This window comes from Notamacropus eugenii, chromosome 5 (assembly GCF_028372415.1).
Source record: "Notamacropus eugenii isolate mMacEug1 chromosome 5, mMacEug1.pri_v2, whole genome shotgun sequence".
Taxonomy (NCBI): Eukaryota; Metazoa; Chordata; class Mammalia; order Diprotodontia; family Macropodidae; genus Notamacropus; species Notamacropus eugenii.
This window is the reverse complement of record NC_092876.1, coordinates 11,586,040-11,603,033: the sequence shown is the minus strand read 5'-3', so window position 1 is coordinate 11,603,033 and position 16,994 is coordinate 11,586,040. Positions and strand designations below refer to the sequence as shown.

The 16,994-nt window shown below is 41.7% G+C and overlaps 1 protein-coding gene across 1 annotated transcript in view; it reads left to right on the top strand.

Moving 5' to 3' along the window:
• The window catches only part of LOC140507329 (cytosolic phospholipase A2 gamma-like), a 66,812-nt gene extending 50,240 nt beyond the window's left edge, over positions 1 to 16,572 (top strand). The window contains exons 8-15 of the mRNA XM_072615443.1: positions 4,936 to 5,091; positions 5,527 to 5,580; positions 5,705 to 5,770; positions 10,052 to 10,177; positions 10,724 to 10,813; positions 11,637 to 11,791; positions 12,057 to 12,234; positions 16,271 to 16,572. Coding sequence (XP_072471544.1) covers positions 4,936 to 5,091; positions 5,527 to 5,580; positions 5,705 to 5,770; positions 10,052 to 10,177; positions 10,724 to 10,813; positions 11,637 to 11,791; positions 12,057 to 12,234; positions 16,271 to 16,422 — 977 coding nt within the window. The 3' untranslated portion in view covers positions 16,423 to 16,572. The remainder of the gene's footprint in view (positions 1 to 4,935; positions 5,092 to 5,526; positions 5,581 to 5,704; positions 5,771 to 10,051; positions 10,178 to 10,723; positions 10,814 to 11,636; positions 11,792 to 12,056; positions 12,235 to 16,270) is intronic.
• Positions 16,573 to 16,994: the final 422 nt, after the last annotated feature.

Here is a 16,994-nt window from a genome sequence, read left to right as displayed (position 1 = left end):
GATAGCCTGCTAAAAGTTTCTAGGGTCCTGACTTTATTGTCTGTTGTGCTGACTGGCTATGCATGTCAGGTTCATCTGACATCTGCAAATTAGATGAGCAGGTCATCTCTGCCGTTATTCAGGTAGTTGACAGAAATGTCAAAATAGCAGAGGGACAAATAGAGCTCTTTGGTTGACTTCCCTGGAGACTTCATTTTTAGCTAACTTTGAATCAGAAACTGACCCTTTGATGATGCCAAATTCATAACGTATATTGTCTCCTAGCACACATATTTTCCATCTTTATCTCAAGCATACTTTTGTTAAGTGATTTAGTAAAGTCTTGGCGATCTTATTTAAAACATTGCCACGATATGCTGGTTTAATAACTTTGTTGAAAGGGATTGAGTATGTCTGATCTTAGCAAAATGACACCTCCTTGTCCTCATTCCTTCCTTCTCCAAATTTGCTACTATTGCTACCATTCTTATTATTATCATCCTTTTCCAGCTCTCCTCCTTCTCCTGCAACCATCTCTTTATTAATCCATCTAGTATTTTCCCCAGAATCAAAGTTGAATTCTCTGGGCTGTATATAGTTTACAGCTTATTCCTTGCAACTCCCCCTTCCCCTGTTTAAAATAAATCCTCTTATCCTGTGTTCCTCCTGTCACTTTCTGTAGTCTTAGGAGATCAATAAGAGGGCCTCAGCTAGCCAATCCAGGAGTTTTTTAAGTACCAAAGAATTTGTTCCATCTGGGTCAGGGAACCTAAATTCACCAATTCCGCATGGAGTTCACTTACTAAGTCCTTACCTATGTTGAATACCAATCCTCTGTTAGACATTTTCATTCTGCCTTTCATAGTGACAATAGAAGGCAAATAAATGAGCATCTCTCCTTTCTCTCTTTTCAAGTTTCATTGTGCCATATAGCCCTAGTCAATGTCCTACCACTTCTTGGATTTTCCTCTTCCGCCAACATAGGTACCAACTTTCCTTTTTTCATCTTTTGGTTTCCTTGCCAATCTCTGCTCATTCTGAGCTTTGACACTCCTGATACCATTCTTACAGACTGTTCCATGACCTTGTATTCTTCTTCTGTTGCTTATCTCTGCTTCTATCTGCCATCAATAGGTACATTGTTAAGTTGCTTGTGCATTGATGGTGGTCTCTTCCGATGGTTTTGATGATTCCTCCTCATTAAAATTGTTTGTTGTTCACTTCAGAATTACATCTTTGACATTCCCCATGACTCTTGGGCTCACTTCCCCCATAGCATTTTAGTTTATGGATACTGCATATCGTTCCTTAGAGCCTTTGGAGATGTGCTTTCCACAAATCTAGTGTGCATATCAGAATATGACCAGCTTACCTCTCCTCTATTACAAAGTCCAGGAGGGAGCAGTTACTTTTTATGAAGGATTCCATCATTTCTATGTCAGCCACTAGTTCCTTCCTGTTAATGAGAATCCTTAGCAGCATAGAATTTCTCCTTGTTCCCTTTTCAACTTTTTGAAGGATGAAATGAACAGTAATGTAAGTCAAGAGGTTATGAGTTCCTCTGCTTCTGGCACAGAGGAAACTCCAGCAGTGATCTATATATTTAAAGTCCCCCATCACCACAGTATCCTACCTTGGTGCCAGGTTGGTGATATTCCCTGAGCTCCTCATCTCTTTTCCCTTTCTGTCCAGATGATCTGTAGTATACTCCCATGCCAACATTTCCACTTTTTCTGTCTCCATTGATTTTCACCCATTTGCTCCCCACCATATTTTCCTTCCTCCAGTTTTCTTGGATTCCCTCAGATGAACATATGTCAATATATAATGTTGTTCCCCCACCTTTTATTTATCTTGCTTTAAACAATAAACATCCTATCTTTCTATAACTGTATTCCAGTCAGGAATATCATCTTGCGGAGTTTAGTGACACCTCCAACTTCAAATTTGCCTTCTAGTATAACTGTATGACCCTTGGCAAGTCACTGATTTATTCATATACAATTGCCCTCATATAAGTTATTAACGAAATTTTTTCTTGGATTTTTGCCTCCTCTGGACTTCTGGATTTCTCAACTGGTGTTCTTCGTTACAGATACTCTCTTGGGTATCTAGATTGGAGAAGTTATCTATACACACATATATATGTCTCTATAGATAAATAGATAGATAGATAACCAGGTTTCTCCCTCTCCCATCCTTTTCTTTTGAGAGCATTTATGATTACATTTACATCTGTTTTAGCTGTAAAAATATGTGTTTTTGCTTTTATTCAGTACATTTTATTCCCAAACAGAAGACAGTCATTTCTATGTTGATGCATGGTCCAGAAGTCCAAATTTCATTCTCAGATATTAACTTTGTCAGTTGTTCATTTTGCAGATCAGTTTTTCTGTTTGTATCTCTTGTCAACTTATGAGGGGGAAGAAAAACTCCCCATGTACTCCTATGGTCTTTAGTCACTCTCCATGCCCCAGCAAACTTTGCACTCTTTGGCTATGCTGGTTTAGATTTTATCTGGCAATAGTATGTGTTCTGGGATTGCTGGAATTTGGTAGGACTATCCATTTTGGCAAATCTTGGTCAGTTTTCTCTTGGAAAGCAGATACATGCTCTAAGAAGACAATTGACCTCTCCATGTTTACGAGGTCATTAAATTGGTAACTGAGTATATCTGAGTTGTGTTCATCCTTCTTTGCTGAAGAAGACCATGCCATCAGAGAAATGATGACATGACTTGTGCTTGACTTTATTTAGAGTGAAGGAGGGCTGTGTAGGCCACCTGCCTCACTTCTCCTCCAGAGCCATCTGAATCCAGTGACCTGATATTCATTAGGATGACTAGAGATGGCCCAGGATTCACTGGGTGACCTTGGGCCCTGTAGGCCAAAGTCTTTGCAGGTACTCACTTAGGGAGAGGCAAAGCCCATTCAGTGAATAGGCCTGTTTAAGAAGCAACCAGGGCATGGCCCCTTTAATGAGGTCAAGAAAAACAAAGGCATCAGGCTGGGAGGAGGTGAGGTACCCAGCTAGCATTCAGTCAGCTGCATCTACTCACAGGTTACTGTTCATCTTTTGTTGCCAAAGAAGACCATGCCATCAGAGAAATGATGTCATGACTTGATCTTGAGTACACTCTGAAACTGGGACCCCAATGGGCCCCTGCCAAGGGCTCCTGGACCCTGCTAGCTTTAGAGTGATTATTAGTAGTAACTGTTGCTGTTTCCCACCCAGCCTGATGTCTGTTTTTCTTGATCTCATTAAAGGGGCCATGCCCTGGCTACTTCTTAAACAGGTATACAATAGGTGTTTCCTCACCTTAAGTGAGTACCTGCAAAGACTGGCCTAAAGGTTCCAAGGTCTCCCAGTGCATCTGGGTCATCTCCAGTCATCCTGAGGAATATCAGGTCACTGGATGCAGATGGCTCTGGAAGAGAAATGAGGCTGATGGCCTGCAGAGTATATCTCGGTGGAGAGGTATTGAATTCCTCTGCTCTTTGGTATTTCCCCCTAACCATTACTAAGTGATCTCACCTGACAGATACTGTGGATCTACCTTAATATTTTTCAGGGCTATGCAGCTGCATCTTAACCAAGAACAGATTTAGCTCCACCCTCTTCTCAACTTTGCTTTTCTTGTTTTAAATATGTAATGGCACTCCTTCCCTTCCTCATTTTGTGAAATTCTCCCATTCTCTAACTTTCTTACATAGGTCATGTTTCCCCTCTGCTTCTTCACATCTTACTTCTTCTTTAGATTTTCACATTGAAGCCCCACTTTCACTTTTAATAGAACTTCTTTTGCATTATCATATGCAATATGAAGAAAAGGTATTTGAACCTCTTTATCTTGCAACATGTTTCATTCTGGGTACTATGGAAAATCGATAATGTAGAGAGTAAACAGAGGAGGACAGCCAGATTGATGAAGGGTCTCAAATTCATGGCATATATGGATGGCTGAGAGATTGGTAATGTTTAGCCTGAAGAAGTGAAGAATTCGGGAGACATGACAGCTCTCTTCAGATATGGGGATGGTTATTCTGTGGAGAAGTGATTAGATACCTTCTGCATCAACTCAGATTTAAATGGGGGAATTTACAAAGAGGCTCATTTATCTTTCATGTCATGGAAAGTCCCCCATCATGTGAAGTGTTGAAAAGTAAAGTGTCTTCCCTCCTGCCATGATTCATTCCTTGGTGGCTTCCTTTGTTGGCCTCCCTGTTGAGGTGGCATCTTCTTTTTTGCTGTCCCTGTTGAGTTGGTGACTTTATTTTCCTTAGAGCTATTCCAGGAGATGCTGGATGGTTCTTGCCAGGAATTGGAGGGAATTAGGCCTAATTTGAGTGGATATTGTATTATGTGGCCAATGAGGTCCCTCCTTACTCTCACAGTTTGTTATGTTGTTACTCTTCTCTCTTGGGAAGGCGAGCAGCCCACATTTAAACCTAGAACATGGTCATTTGACTGTGGCAGAAATACAAACATCACATAGTCAGTGCTGATCACTACAAAAACTTTCCTGTTCTTCATGGTTGTTGAGATCCTCAGCCTCTTGTAAGACATGACTTTTTGGTGTTTACAAATTACATCCTATGTACTTTGTTAAGTGAACAATGGGGCAATCCTGACTAATCAATCTGATTTTCTCTGACCATGCTTGGTCTAGCTTCTTTTCCTGAGTAGGTCTAGCAAGTTGGTGCCAGGGACTCACTAAGAAGTGACTCGTATAATTAATAACTGTCTCCAAGAAAAGTAGGTGATAGGAAAGATGAATTGGGAGCATGTCTTAGTGTGATTGTGGGTAGATATAAAGCCCCAGGGTGGTGTGAGTCTATCCTTGGGAAAACTGCAGATCATTATGTGAATTTTTTGGGGTGTGAATCTTATTCTGTTGTGACTCCTACCCTGGTGTAAAACCTGCTCTCCAAAGCCACAGTTTTGTTTTCCTCTCAGATGCCTGGTTTGAATTCACTCCTGACTCGGCTGGCTACTCCCCACATGGCACTTCAACTCTTGGTGCTTACGTCCATACCACTCATTGTGGGAGCGAGTTTGAGGAAGGGATGCTCATCAAACAGAAACCTGAAAGGAATTTCTCCTACCTGCGAGGTAAGGACTGAATCTATCCTCCAAAAAGAGGCAGAGCCACAAGAGCCATGGAGTTGTCCCTCCTTCAATGATATCCTGGCACCATTTGGCATCCAATTATAATCCTGGTTTCCAGAGATTCCTCACCTTTAGGGTTCCATGAGATAATGGGAGTAGCTTGAAAAGCCTCTGCAGAACTGTGTGAGATTACTTCTTGATGTGAACCCCAGTATGGAACCTTGTGAACTCCTCATGTAATTTTGCACCCACATGTGAGATGCCCTTTACTTCAACATCCCCACTGGTGACTAGGGAATCTGGACTCTCTATTAATCTGAAGAAGCAGATGCATGGACAATGGACAGAGCAGTGTTCTTTTGGTACTTAGAGATGAAAAGAGCCAGTTGAGAACCCAGAATGTAATTTCTTTCTTTCATATTCTCCTCTTCTCTACAGGATTGTGTGGCAGTGCTCTGGCTGACATGAATATTATTCGCAAAACCCTCTGGGGTAGGTGTGAGAAACAGGTTTCCCTCAGGGTTCTGAGAGGAGGGAAGAGGAATAAGGTGGGGTTTGGGGCCAGGATGGATGTTTCTCTTAACCCCTATTGAAATAGTCTCCATTCTTCTTGTAGATTTCCTCATGAAATTTATCTTCTGTTCAGACACCCAGGAAGAACTGTGCACTGCTCATCCTAATGGTAAGGATGTAAACCTGGATGCTCTTGTGACTTGGAATGGGTTTGACTCTGGGTATCACGGATCAGTCTTTTTTTTGAGGCTATCAGGGTTAAGTGCCTTGCCTAGGGTGACCCAGCTAGTAAGTGTCCAAGAGCAGATTTGAACTTGGGTCCTTCTTATTGCAGTGCTGGTACTCGATCCACTGTGCCAACTAGCTGTCCCAAGGATCACTTTTAAACTGGTAATATTGAGTGATTAAGGCCAAAGAAATAGTCTCATCTTGCTTGGAATTTTCATGAGCTGGATGATGTAGAATGGAATCAGTGGCTCTTGAATGATACCCGACAGCCCTACCCATGTACTCAGTGGACACCATGCTCCCTTACACAGTTCATTGTGTCATCCCTTTGAGATTTGGTAGGTCAACTTTTGAAATGACCTTAGGGAAACTCAGTCAACTGGCTTAGTTTACAGGGGACCATTAGACCATTAGAGACAGAAAAGGGGACCATTGGCTCTTAAACATGAACCATTTACTAAATAATATGGCACACACAACTGTAACCCTAACATTTACTCAGTAGCCAAACATAGGAATGCTGGGAAAATGGCATTCTACTCATGAGCCCAGGTTACACTCCCACTAACAAATACTTTGTCCCTAAGAGAGTGGAAGGAGAGAGTAAAGTGAAGACACACTTACTGAAGTCAAGCAGTAAGTAAAATAAATAGAGAAACCCCTGTGCCTTGCACAAGAAATGATTCTGGAATAGTCCTCAGAACAGTCAATCTCTTTGTTATGCATTACTTGGTGGGAAAAATCATTTGTTCAGCTAGTTGCTCCCCTGCTAAGCAAGGCCGCTTGTCTTCTCCTTTTTGGCTACTGAAGTAGTATCAGGTTCTTTTTAGCATATACCTGCCAGTAGCAAGGTATTCCCAAAGTGTTAGGCTCTTTTAGAAAAATATAATATTAGACTCTTTTAGGGAAAAGGAGTTCCATTGGGTCTGGAACCAATGTAGCTAATCAGGTCTGTTCTCTGATCTATGAGAAGTTCTCCCTTCTCAAACCACAAATGGCAGTAAAGATTAACAAAGGCATCCCTGAAAGGTTTCCCATGTCACAAGTGGCACTCTCTGACAATGAGCCTAAGAACTCTTTCCATAGAGGGAGGATTCTGATGTTCTCCAACCACCTTCCATCCCCTACACAAATCTCCTCCAATCTACCAGCTACTGACTTCAGCTGCCAAGCCCACCTGTCATCCTTGTTTGGTCCCTATCAGTTTCTATATCTTGTGTTATGTCAGGTGCTTCTCTCTGTGCCTTCTCTTCTCAGCCTCTTACTCCTTCTTTGCTTGCCTTCTCCTATCCAATTTTCTGTATCTTCTGGTTTTCTCTATATAATTTAAAATGCTTCAAATCAGGGCCTTCACATAAATGGTGACACATTTCTCTCTTATGATATGAAACTAAATAATTCTATCCTTGTGGCAAGAACGACCCAAGTGGTCCTGATATGACTCTTCCATGCATTCTAAGTAGGTATTGGTCTGATAATTTCTATTAAATTTTCAAATTCTTTGAATATTTGCATATAAATGAGCAGGTAAAACACAGTGCGCTGTAGTCTGTCCTACTTCTGTTGATGTGTCTTCCATCAGGTCCTGTTGATAAATTTTCATGAGAGCCAGTTTTCTCTCATCTCCACATGACATTCACATTTCTTCTCAATCCTTATTCTGAAGTTTAAGTTTCTTTTCAAGGTCATTTTCTTTCACTTCAATGGTTTTTCTACTCCTTTAAGCAGCCAAAAGATCACATAACAAAGAGGTCACACTTCCCACACAGAGCGCTTAGGGTAGTTCCCTGTGCAGGCTTTGAATTTGGGCTTACTGTTGGGGCAGTACCATGCTGGAGAGCTAGAGATTCACTACAATATATGAATCTTGCCCAGTTGTCTCAAGACGCACAGTGACTCTGCTGTTTACCTCTCCACCTTGCCTAAAATGTTCTCAAGCTGGATGATGTGGACAGAACTCAATGTTTCTTGAATCATACCTGACAGCGTAACACCTTGTGCTTGGTGAGAGCCACACTCCTTAACTATGCTCCTTGTTTCATCCCTTTGAGATTCAACACATCAGTTTGGGAAATAGTTTTTGGAGAATCCAGTCATCCACCTCGGTATACAGATAAGAAATGGCAAGGGAAACATACTTTAGTCTTAATAGATAGACTAACCCTTGCTTTTGCACCTGCAATGTCTGAAAACCATACTGAGCATGGTCCTGGGTGTGGGGTTCTTTCTAGTCAACTCTCTAGGAGTTTAAATCCTCAGAAAATGACATTCATCATTAGTGGAGGAAGGTTTTCCTCTTCTGAGTATTCCTTGTATTAATAAAATTACACATTTAGTCTTTATCCCTATTTTTATTGTGTAAATCATTATTTATGCACTATGTATGCGATATATATATATGTATATATATCCATTTCCTGGGAGAATGTAAAGTCTTTGACAGTATGGATCCATTTATTCTTTGTATTTACAACCCCAGTACCTAGCACATAGTAGGTTCTTAATAAGTGCTCTCTTACTTGAGTGTTTCCTTTTAAATACTTGAAGACAGACATCAGAGCAATCGTTCTGTTCTTTTTCTTACTATTTTGGAAAAGGAAAGAAATTGGTTTGTGACATAGCATTTCATTCAGCCACCTTCATGATTAAAAAAATAGCAATAATTATGACTCCTATATTCATAATATGTTAAGGCCTACAATCACTCTCCCCAACAGAACTTGAGGAGATAGATCATGCCAATGACCGCTCATTTAAGAGAAGAAGAAACTGAGGCAAGTCAGAGAGAGAAGTGACTTGACTACTGTTAGAGGAGTAGGAAAGTCCAGAACTAGCATTCAAATTGAGTCCATGGTGCTCTTTCTACTAAATTTGCTGCTCTCTAGCAAGGGAGACTGAGCATGACTCTGGAGAAGAATTTTCTTGTAGGATAGCCAACTTAGGTCACAACAGGTTGTCATAGATTTCTTTTCTCTAAGTATCTTGGTGTTGGTATAGTTTCTGAGGATATCTTAAAGGCCAGAAGTATTGATTCTTCCAAGCACCTTCAAGGTTGGTTCAGTAGACATCTACCTGTGAACAGATAAATTTCTCTAGGCCTCCTGCCTGATGAGAGGGTTCTCCATCTCTCAGCCTCCTCTGTTCAGTCCCTAGGGCCTTGGGGAATTAGAGGGAAGGGATATTAATAATATTTGACCTTTCTTATCAGGAGATACCTTGGGAACTACACAAGATGAACTATTCGACTTGGTTTCTGCCTTCATAACAGATGGGGATTGTTCTGGAGAAATGGAGAAAAAACTACACTGTATAATGGCAGGTAGGAAGGGATGTGGTAGTTCCTCTAAGGTGTTCAGTATCATGGAAAAAGGCCATCTCTTGAACAGAAACTCATAGGATCTCAAAACTAGAAGGACCCTTAAACTCATTTTGCAGAAAAGACACATGAGAGATTTATTTAAGAACCAACGGACTTAAGGGCAGGACTGGGAGGTGAACCAGGGTCTTCTGACTTTAAATCTAAGCTTCTTGCTACTCCACAATGAGCTCTTAATCCTGAAGTGTGTGTGTGGGGTGTCATTTAATTAAGTCTCTCATCTTTTATCAACTCTACCCTCAGAAAGCCTTTAATGTGATGAATAAGACAAGATACCAACTTTTGGGCAGCTCCTAGTTTAAAAGAGAAGAAAATTTTCAGCTCTAAAAGTCTCTGGTTTGAGGTTTATACACAATCCTGCCTTTGAGGAATCCCTTAGTCTGAGGGAAGAGTCATACCTGTGCCACTGAGTCAGTCCAGGGTTGACAACATAGACCTTACTTCAGAGGGTCCCCAGTTTAAGGGAAGAGATTTGGTACCTGGCTGAGATAGAAAACTCAGGTATGCTATTGTGGGCACAGGTAATAATTTTTCAGTTTTGTTCTCAAAATTATTGATGACTACCCAAACAGCGTCAGGTGCTATGCCTTCCAAAAGTATTTGATATAATTTCTGGGGTGAAGATCTTGTGTGAGTCCTAGAGGGAGCCGGCCATGGTGCTTACATATCCATTCAGGACACATCAGGTTGCACCTGAAGTCCAGAAAAATCTTCATATTTTGCTTTCCAAACTACTTGTCCTACCTTCTTCTAGACTAGCAAAAACTGTGACACAGAGCCATACAGTCAGCACAGAGAGTGCCCTCAGAAGCGGTAGAGATTGATGCATCCTCTTTCCTCTTACAGGAAACAAATATTCTTCTGAGTGTTCAACTTTGACTAAGCAGATGATGGAACACTTTCGAGATCGACAGATACAGATCATTCAGGACTTCTTGGAAAAGGCCTTACACCAACATTTGGCCAACAAGAGTGAGTCCAAATTTAAAATTTTCTTGCAGCTGCAGTTGTACCATCTTGAGGAGATAACTGTCATCTGTCTGATGTTAGACGACAAATGTATCCCCTGGAGGCAAGTGTGGACAGTAGGAAGTGGAATGTAATAACCCCAAATTCTACAAAATATCATAGCTCAAGGGCCATCTGAGAATGCCTCTTCCAAATCCCTTTTCCTCATGGTGATGAAACCGAGGCTGAGAGAGGAACAGAGGTGCCCCAATGTGCAATTCTTAGGCTAGAATATCCCAGGAGCATAGGACTTAGATCTATAAGGGGTCTTAGAATAAGCTAGGCCAAGCCCCTTATTTTAGCGAGAAAGAAGCTGAGGTTCAAAGAGAACAAATTTCTTGGGCAAAGTCACATAGCTAGTAAACATCAGATCCAGGTCTCCAACTCAAATCTCAGGACTCTACTTTCTCTGCTTTTTCTACACAACTCGTCTGGCTTTTTCATTCTTGCTTTTCCCAACACTGGAATTCTTTTATAAACATCTTTTGATACTGATTTCTCTTTCTCTAGGCAAAACTTTCCTAAATTTTTTCTGGAAGACAATCAGGTGTCTCTTTAGATGGAAGTGGGGAACAACAAATAACTTTCTGTATAAATATGGTAAGGACTTTTTGCCATTTCATTGTTTGAGTAGGAAAGAACTGGAGGAGTCACTTATCAAATCTGGATCTGGGCACCTGTATAGCATCTTTGGCAAGTTATTGTCCCCCTGCATGACCTTTTCTGATAAGGATAATGTCCTGCTTATTCTGTGTTGAGACAAGTATGTTTGTTATGCTGTGTCATATTAGCATGTATTTATTTAGAAAGCACTTCCTCTGTTCTCTACACTGTGCTAAGTAGAAGAGATATAAAGAAATGTGAAAAAAGAAACCTACCCAGTCCTTGTCTTTCTGGATTTTGCAGGTTATTGGTGAAAGCAACATATTAGGAAATATGTACGAACAAGAGAGAGACAGGATAACTTGGGAGAAGTCAAGAGAGGGAAGTCACTAATGTTAAGAGGGATAAAGAAAGACTTCTTTCAGAAAGTGAGATTTAGCTGAGATTTGAAGAAAAAGAGGGAAGCCAGCAGGGAAGGTAGAGGTGAGGAGGAAGAGTGCTACAAGCAAGGGGGACAAGCCATGAAATGCCCAGAAAAGAAGTCAGAAAGTAGAGAAATTAAGCAGGGGTGGAAGTGTGAAGGAGATTTTGAGGGGGCATTCACAGAATGATTTCTTATTAGTGAGTAAAAGACAATGTACCTGTGGTTGATGGTGGGTGAGGTCACAGCTAGACATCAGAATGAGTACACTCACTTCTCTGAAGTTTTGTTTCTTTCTAGGCTATTGCTCATGTGATCCTGATTGAAGAATGGGTTGGGTCAACTCCAGCTCTGAGATTCTATGATTTTGTGGGAGTTTTTGGTCTTTTTTTCTCCCAGGCAATGCTCCGACCTCACTTCCTACAGACCAGAAATGTATATATTTGATGGATGCTGGCTTGGCTATCAACTCTGCCTATCCTCTGGTCCTTCCTCCAGTGAGAAACAGTGATATCATCCTCTCCTTTGACTTCAGTGAAGGGGATCCATTTGAGGTAACGGGAAGGTCATTTTCCCTTCCCAAAGACCCTAGTTGGGGAAATCAAGAAAGAAGGAGCCCTTTCTTAGGATATGAGACTTGAATCCTAATCCCCATCTCATGGTATGTACTTCATCCAGTCTTTTTCTCTCTGTGATTAGCCTCACTTTCCCTCTCCCAAAAGTGTACTTTTGGGAGGCAGCTTGAAATTCTCTAGAGATCCTTCATGCTTCAGAGCCCTCAGGTGGTAGCTACAATGGGCCTGTTTCCTCTCTCCTTAGACAATCAAGGCCACAGAAAAGTACTGCAAAACCCACCATATCCCTTTCCCTTCAGTGGATGACTCTAAGCTGGACCAAGAAGCCAAGGCTCCCTCTGACTTCTACATCTTTAAAGGGGAGAAGGCACCTGTGGTCATGCACTTCCCACTTTTCAATAAAGTGAATTGTGGCAGTGAAGGTATGGATTTGGGCTGCAGAGCCACTGAGGTGTCTTGCACTGGGTTGGTGGAGGCTGGTAAAGAGCACTGGGGTACTGGATTCATAGGGTGTCCTGTTATCTAGAATTTTCACAGTGGGGATGCAAGCATGAGCTTTGGTGAATGTTGTTTAACTGCTGAAAGAGAAGTGTTAGTGGCCTCCAGATCACTCTAAGTTGTGATGCCTTCTTCTTTCTAGTCTTCTCTATGTTAGTCCTGCTTGAAATGGGATGATGTAGCAGCCAGTGTTACAGGGATTCAAGTATCCACCATTTGGGTGGTTGTGGTGATGGAGGGATTTGAGAATTATATAGATCTCTCAGTAAAGTAGTTTGGCTGAAGGCACTTGGGTTGAGGTCAGCCTGACCCAGGGGATTTTCATCCTGTTGTAAAGATGTGGCAAGTGTCAGGCATGTTCCCATGGTTAGCATGGGGAAGTTTACTTTGGCTTTTGAATTGATCCTGATTCCACAATAGCTGCAGGATGATAATGGGATGTTGCCAACCCAGGTTTGGGCAGAGTAGAGTTGTGGTGGCCCCCTTCCCCACATTTGTATTTCTCAGTGGAAGTATGTTTTGGAAGCATTCATAACTTTTCCATCTCTTTCCTGATTTAGACAGTTCCTCCAAACTTTTCTGCCATTGGCAGCTAGGTTTCCCCCAGGATCCCTTTTAGAGATTTTGACCATCATCTTTAAGGACCAGTAAAATTTAGTGTGAAATGGGGTAAGGGACAGTCTCAGGATGTTAGTGCTTTTTTCCTATTAGATCCACATCTAAGAAGTAGCCCAGTAGTGCCTGGTCTAGTTTCTTTATGTCCCATTTGATCGTGGGCAAGAATGGGAAGAACTAGTACATTCACTGTTATTTCACACGTCCCAAGGGAAATCAAGTCAACTAACTTTTATTAAATGGGTACAGTAATGAGGTTTGTGGTCGACTAGACAGGGTGACTCATTTCAGGGGAAAGAAGAAAATGGGGACTAATTCAGGAAGGTCCTGTCCCAGCTTTGATCACATTGGTTCCCCAGATTTGTCCATGGATTCCATTCTGCTCAGCAGGTTGGAGTTAATATTCTGAGGTGCCCGTCATCCCCCTCAGCACTAGCCTGCAAGCCTTCTCCCCTTGTTTGGGGACTTGTTGATTTCACAGAAATAACTGGCAGCATCAGTTCTGTTTTCAAATTTAGTGAACCTGATAAACTTTCAGTGCCTAATCCAGTCTCCAGCAGTGTCACCAGCTAAAGGTCAGACTAGCCACAGTCCTAATGTGCTGTTCCCTTTACAGTGAGCTCTACTGCATATAAACTGTCTAAGACATTTCACAGGCTATCTATCTAAATATTCTGAAGTTGGTAACTAATAACAATATTACCAAAAGTTCCATGGCTTTGTAGTATGAAAACATTGGGTTGCGATCTGTGGACTGTCTCCCCTCTATGTTCAGTAAACACTTGCAGCATCTCTCCAAAACTTTTAGCTCTTTTTCCTCTTATTATATGCCCAACTCAACTCCCTTGTCCTTCCTATATGCCACACCTCAGACTTGCATCACACTAAATCAAACATCAATGGGACCAATTTATAACAGCAAAATTTCAAGGTTCCAAAGATCTCACTTTTCATAGTTTAAAGATTTATAACTGAGAGGAATTTCTGAAGCCATATAGTTACAATTGTACAAAAGTAGAAACCAAGACCCTGAGAGTTTAAATTACTTTCTTAAGGACAAGCAGATTGTACGTAGGAGAAGCTGGATCTGGATCCAGGTCTTGTGAGATTATGAATCCAGCACCTTTTCCCACTATTGATTGCATGAATTTCTAATTTTCAGTCATTGCTCTGACTTGTTTTCAAATTGCCCAAGCTGTTTCACCCATGAGAGCAATCCCAGCAGCCTTCTCAAAATTCACAGCAATAACCCAACACTTAGGATCTTAAAGTTGAGAATTACTGGAAGCCTTCCAGTTCTCTGGTAGTGATCTCGTTTCGGAGGCATCATCTCTTGACTTTCAGTTGCTGTTCCATGGACTCAGTCAACAGGAGGCTGACACAGATGTAGGGGCTGATATAAAAATGACTGAAATGGGGCTTTAATAACAATAACTAGCACTTATGTAGTGCTTTAAAGTTTGCAGACCATTTTATATATATTATCTCATTCAGTCTTCACAACAACCCTGTGAAGTTAGTGAAAAAACTTAAAAGCAAACATATAGTCCTTGCTAGGCTGTGTGTGAAGCAGTTCGGACACAAAGAAAGACAAAAGAGAGTTTCTGCTTAGGAGGAGTTCAGAGTTTAGTGGGGGAGACATGCAAACAGCTCTATTTACAAGATAAATTGGAGATAATCAATAGAGGGAAGCCGTGAGAACTGAGAGCAATCAGGAAAAGCTTCCTTGAAGCAAGCCAGGGAACCCAGGAGGCAGAGCTGAGAAAGGAGAGATTTCCAGGAATGGAACGCACAGCCAGTGAAAGTCCCTGGAATTGGGAGATGCAGCGCCTTGTGTGAGGAACAGCAAAGAGGCCAGTGTGACTGAATGAAGAGCATGTGTGTGTGTGTGTGTGTGTGTGTGTGTGTGTGTGTGTGTTCATGTGGGAAGTGGAACGTCATGAATGCCAGACACAGGATTTTATATTTGATCCTATAGGTGGTAGGGAGCCCCTGGAATTTATTGAATGGGTTTGGTGTCAGAATGGGGGATGAATTTTCTTGGGGTGGGACTTGAGACAGGCAGAACCACCTTTGGACAATTGCAGTAGTCCCGGTGTGAGTTGATGTGGGACTGTACTGGAGTGGTGGTAGTGTTAGAGGAGAGAAAGGAACATATCTGAGATATGACACAAAGGTGAAATTGATAGGCTTTGTCTACTACTAATTGCATACAAGGGGGTAAGAGATAGGGAGGAATCAAGGACGAATCCTAGGTTGTGATTGGAGGGCTGGTGGTTACAATGGACAGTGACTGGAAAGTGAAGAAGAAGCAAGAGTTTAGGGGAAAGGATAAGTTCAGTTTGGACATGTTGAGTTAAACATGTCCAATAGATAGTTGGAGACAGAAGATTGGAAGTCAGAGGTTAGGGCTGAACGAGTAGGTAAGAGAAACATCAATGGAGAGACATGACAATCAAAGCCATGGAAAATCATCAAGTAAAATAGTACATAAGGAGAAAACAAGAGAGCTTGGCACAGAGCCCTGTGGGACATGGTCAATTAGCAATCATGACCTGTCAGAAGATCCAGCAAAAGATACTGAGGATGAGCAGTGAGATGAGGAGGAGGAGAGCTAGGAGAGGGTAGTATCACAAAAATCTAAAGAAAAGAGAATATCAGGAGAAGGGGGTGATTGATGGTATCAGAAGCTTCAGAGAAATCAAGGACCACAATTGGAAAAGGACTTTAGATTAAGCAATTGACAGATTATTAGTAACTTTGGAGAGAGCTAAGCAATGAAGGGAGGGGGGAGATAGATGAGGAAGAGAGATGAGAGAGAGAGAAAGAGAGAGAGAGAGAGAGAGAGAGAGAGAGAGAGAGAGAGAGAGAGAGAGAGAGAGAGAGAGAGAGAGAGAGAGAGAGAGAAGCCTGGAAAAGTTGTAATGGCTCCTAAGACATGACTAATTGCATATTAGAAGGCAAGCAGGATGGGGATGTTCAGGGAGGCCAGGTCCTTTGGGGGTGGTTGAAGGAGTTAAGTATTTGTAAGTCAGAAGACTTTGGGAGGGAGGTGTCATCAATGACATCAAATGTGTGAAGGGTAGGAAATATTAAGACGTTTTTTCCCTTGTGTGACTGGGGGCCTTTGATTTGACTTTGGATGATCACTTGCTAAGGATAACAGACAACAAACTTCTGTACAAGTATGTGAAAGGATAGTCCTTCTGAGGTCCTTTCCTGCTCTGAGATTCGTTGGCTGCCAGTTTTTATAGCTGCTTTGATGACAAGGGTCCAGATGTAACCCTCTTCAGAGTCCAGAAAGGGCTGCATGTTAACATTATGTTTTCTCTGTCCCTGTCATAGAGGACATTAAGAGGAAAAAAGAGACATATAAAACATTCCGCCTCACAAGCTATTCTGACAAAGAAGTATGTGAACTCCTGGACCTCTCGAAGGCAAATATCAGAAACAACAAGGGTCCTATCCTCAAGAAGATCCTTCACCTGGCATCATAGGAAGCAGCCTAAGAAACTTCTGTCCTCACAGAGCACACATATATCAAGACTGACTTCTGTCCCCTGGGACTCAGCTGCCATTCCTTCTGCCCTTTGGGAGAAGCATCCTTTCGCTTGCTCAGTTAAATGCTTCAAGTATCCAGCTTTTGTTTTAAGGCCCCTATTTTGCTTTGTACTCTCATGCTTCATGCAATTTACCAACATTCTGCTCCCCCTTTCCTGGTCCAATAAAATATTGCCTTGGACCCCAAGAGTCTCTTCTTCCATCTTCCTGCTTTACTCATTGCTGTTTGCAGAAGGTTGGTGTTTGCAGGAGTCGTGGTGATCCAAGGGCCAGAAAATGCGAGTTTGAGTTCTGGCTCAGACACTGGATATATGACCCTGTGTCAGGTGATTTCTTTGAGCTTCTGTTATTTCATCTGTAGAATGATAATGTATGCCATGTCTAGTTCACACATTTGTTCAGTGATCTTGGACCAAGAATTGACTTCTTTCTCTGCATCCCCCCATTTTTTTTTGTTTACTTGACTGGTTAGGCTTTTTGAAAAATAGTAACTGAGCTGAAATCGAGC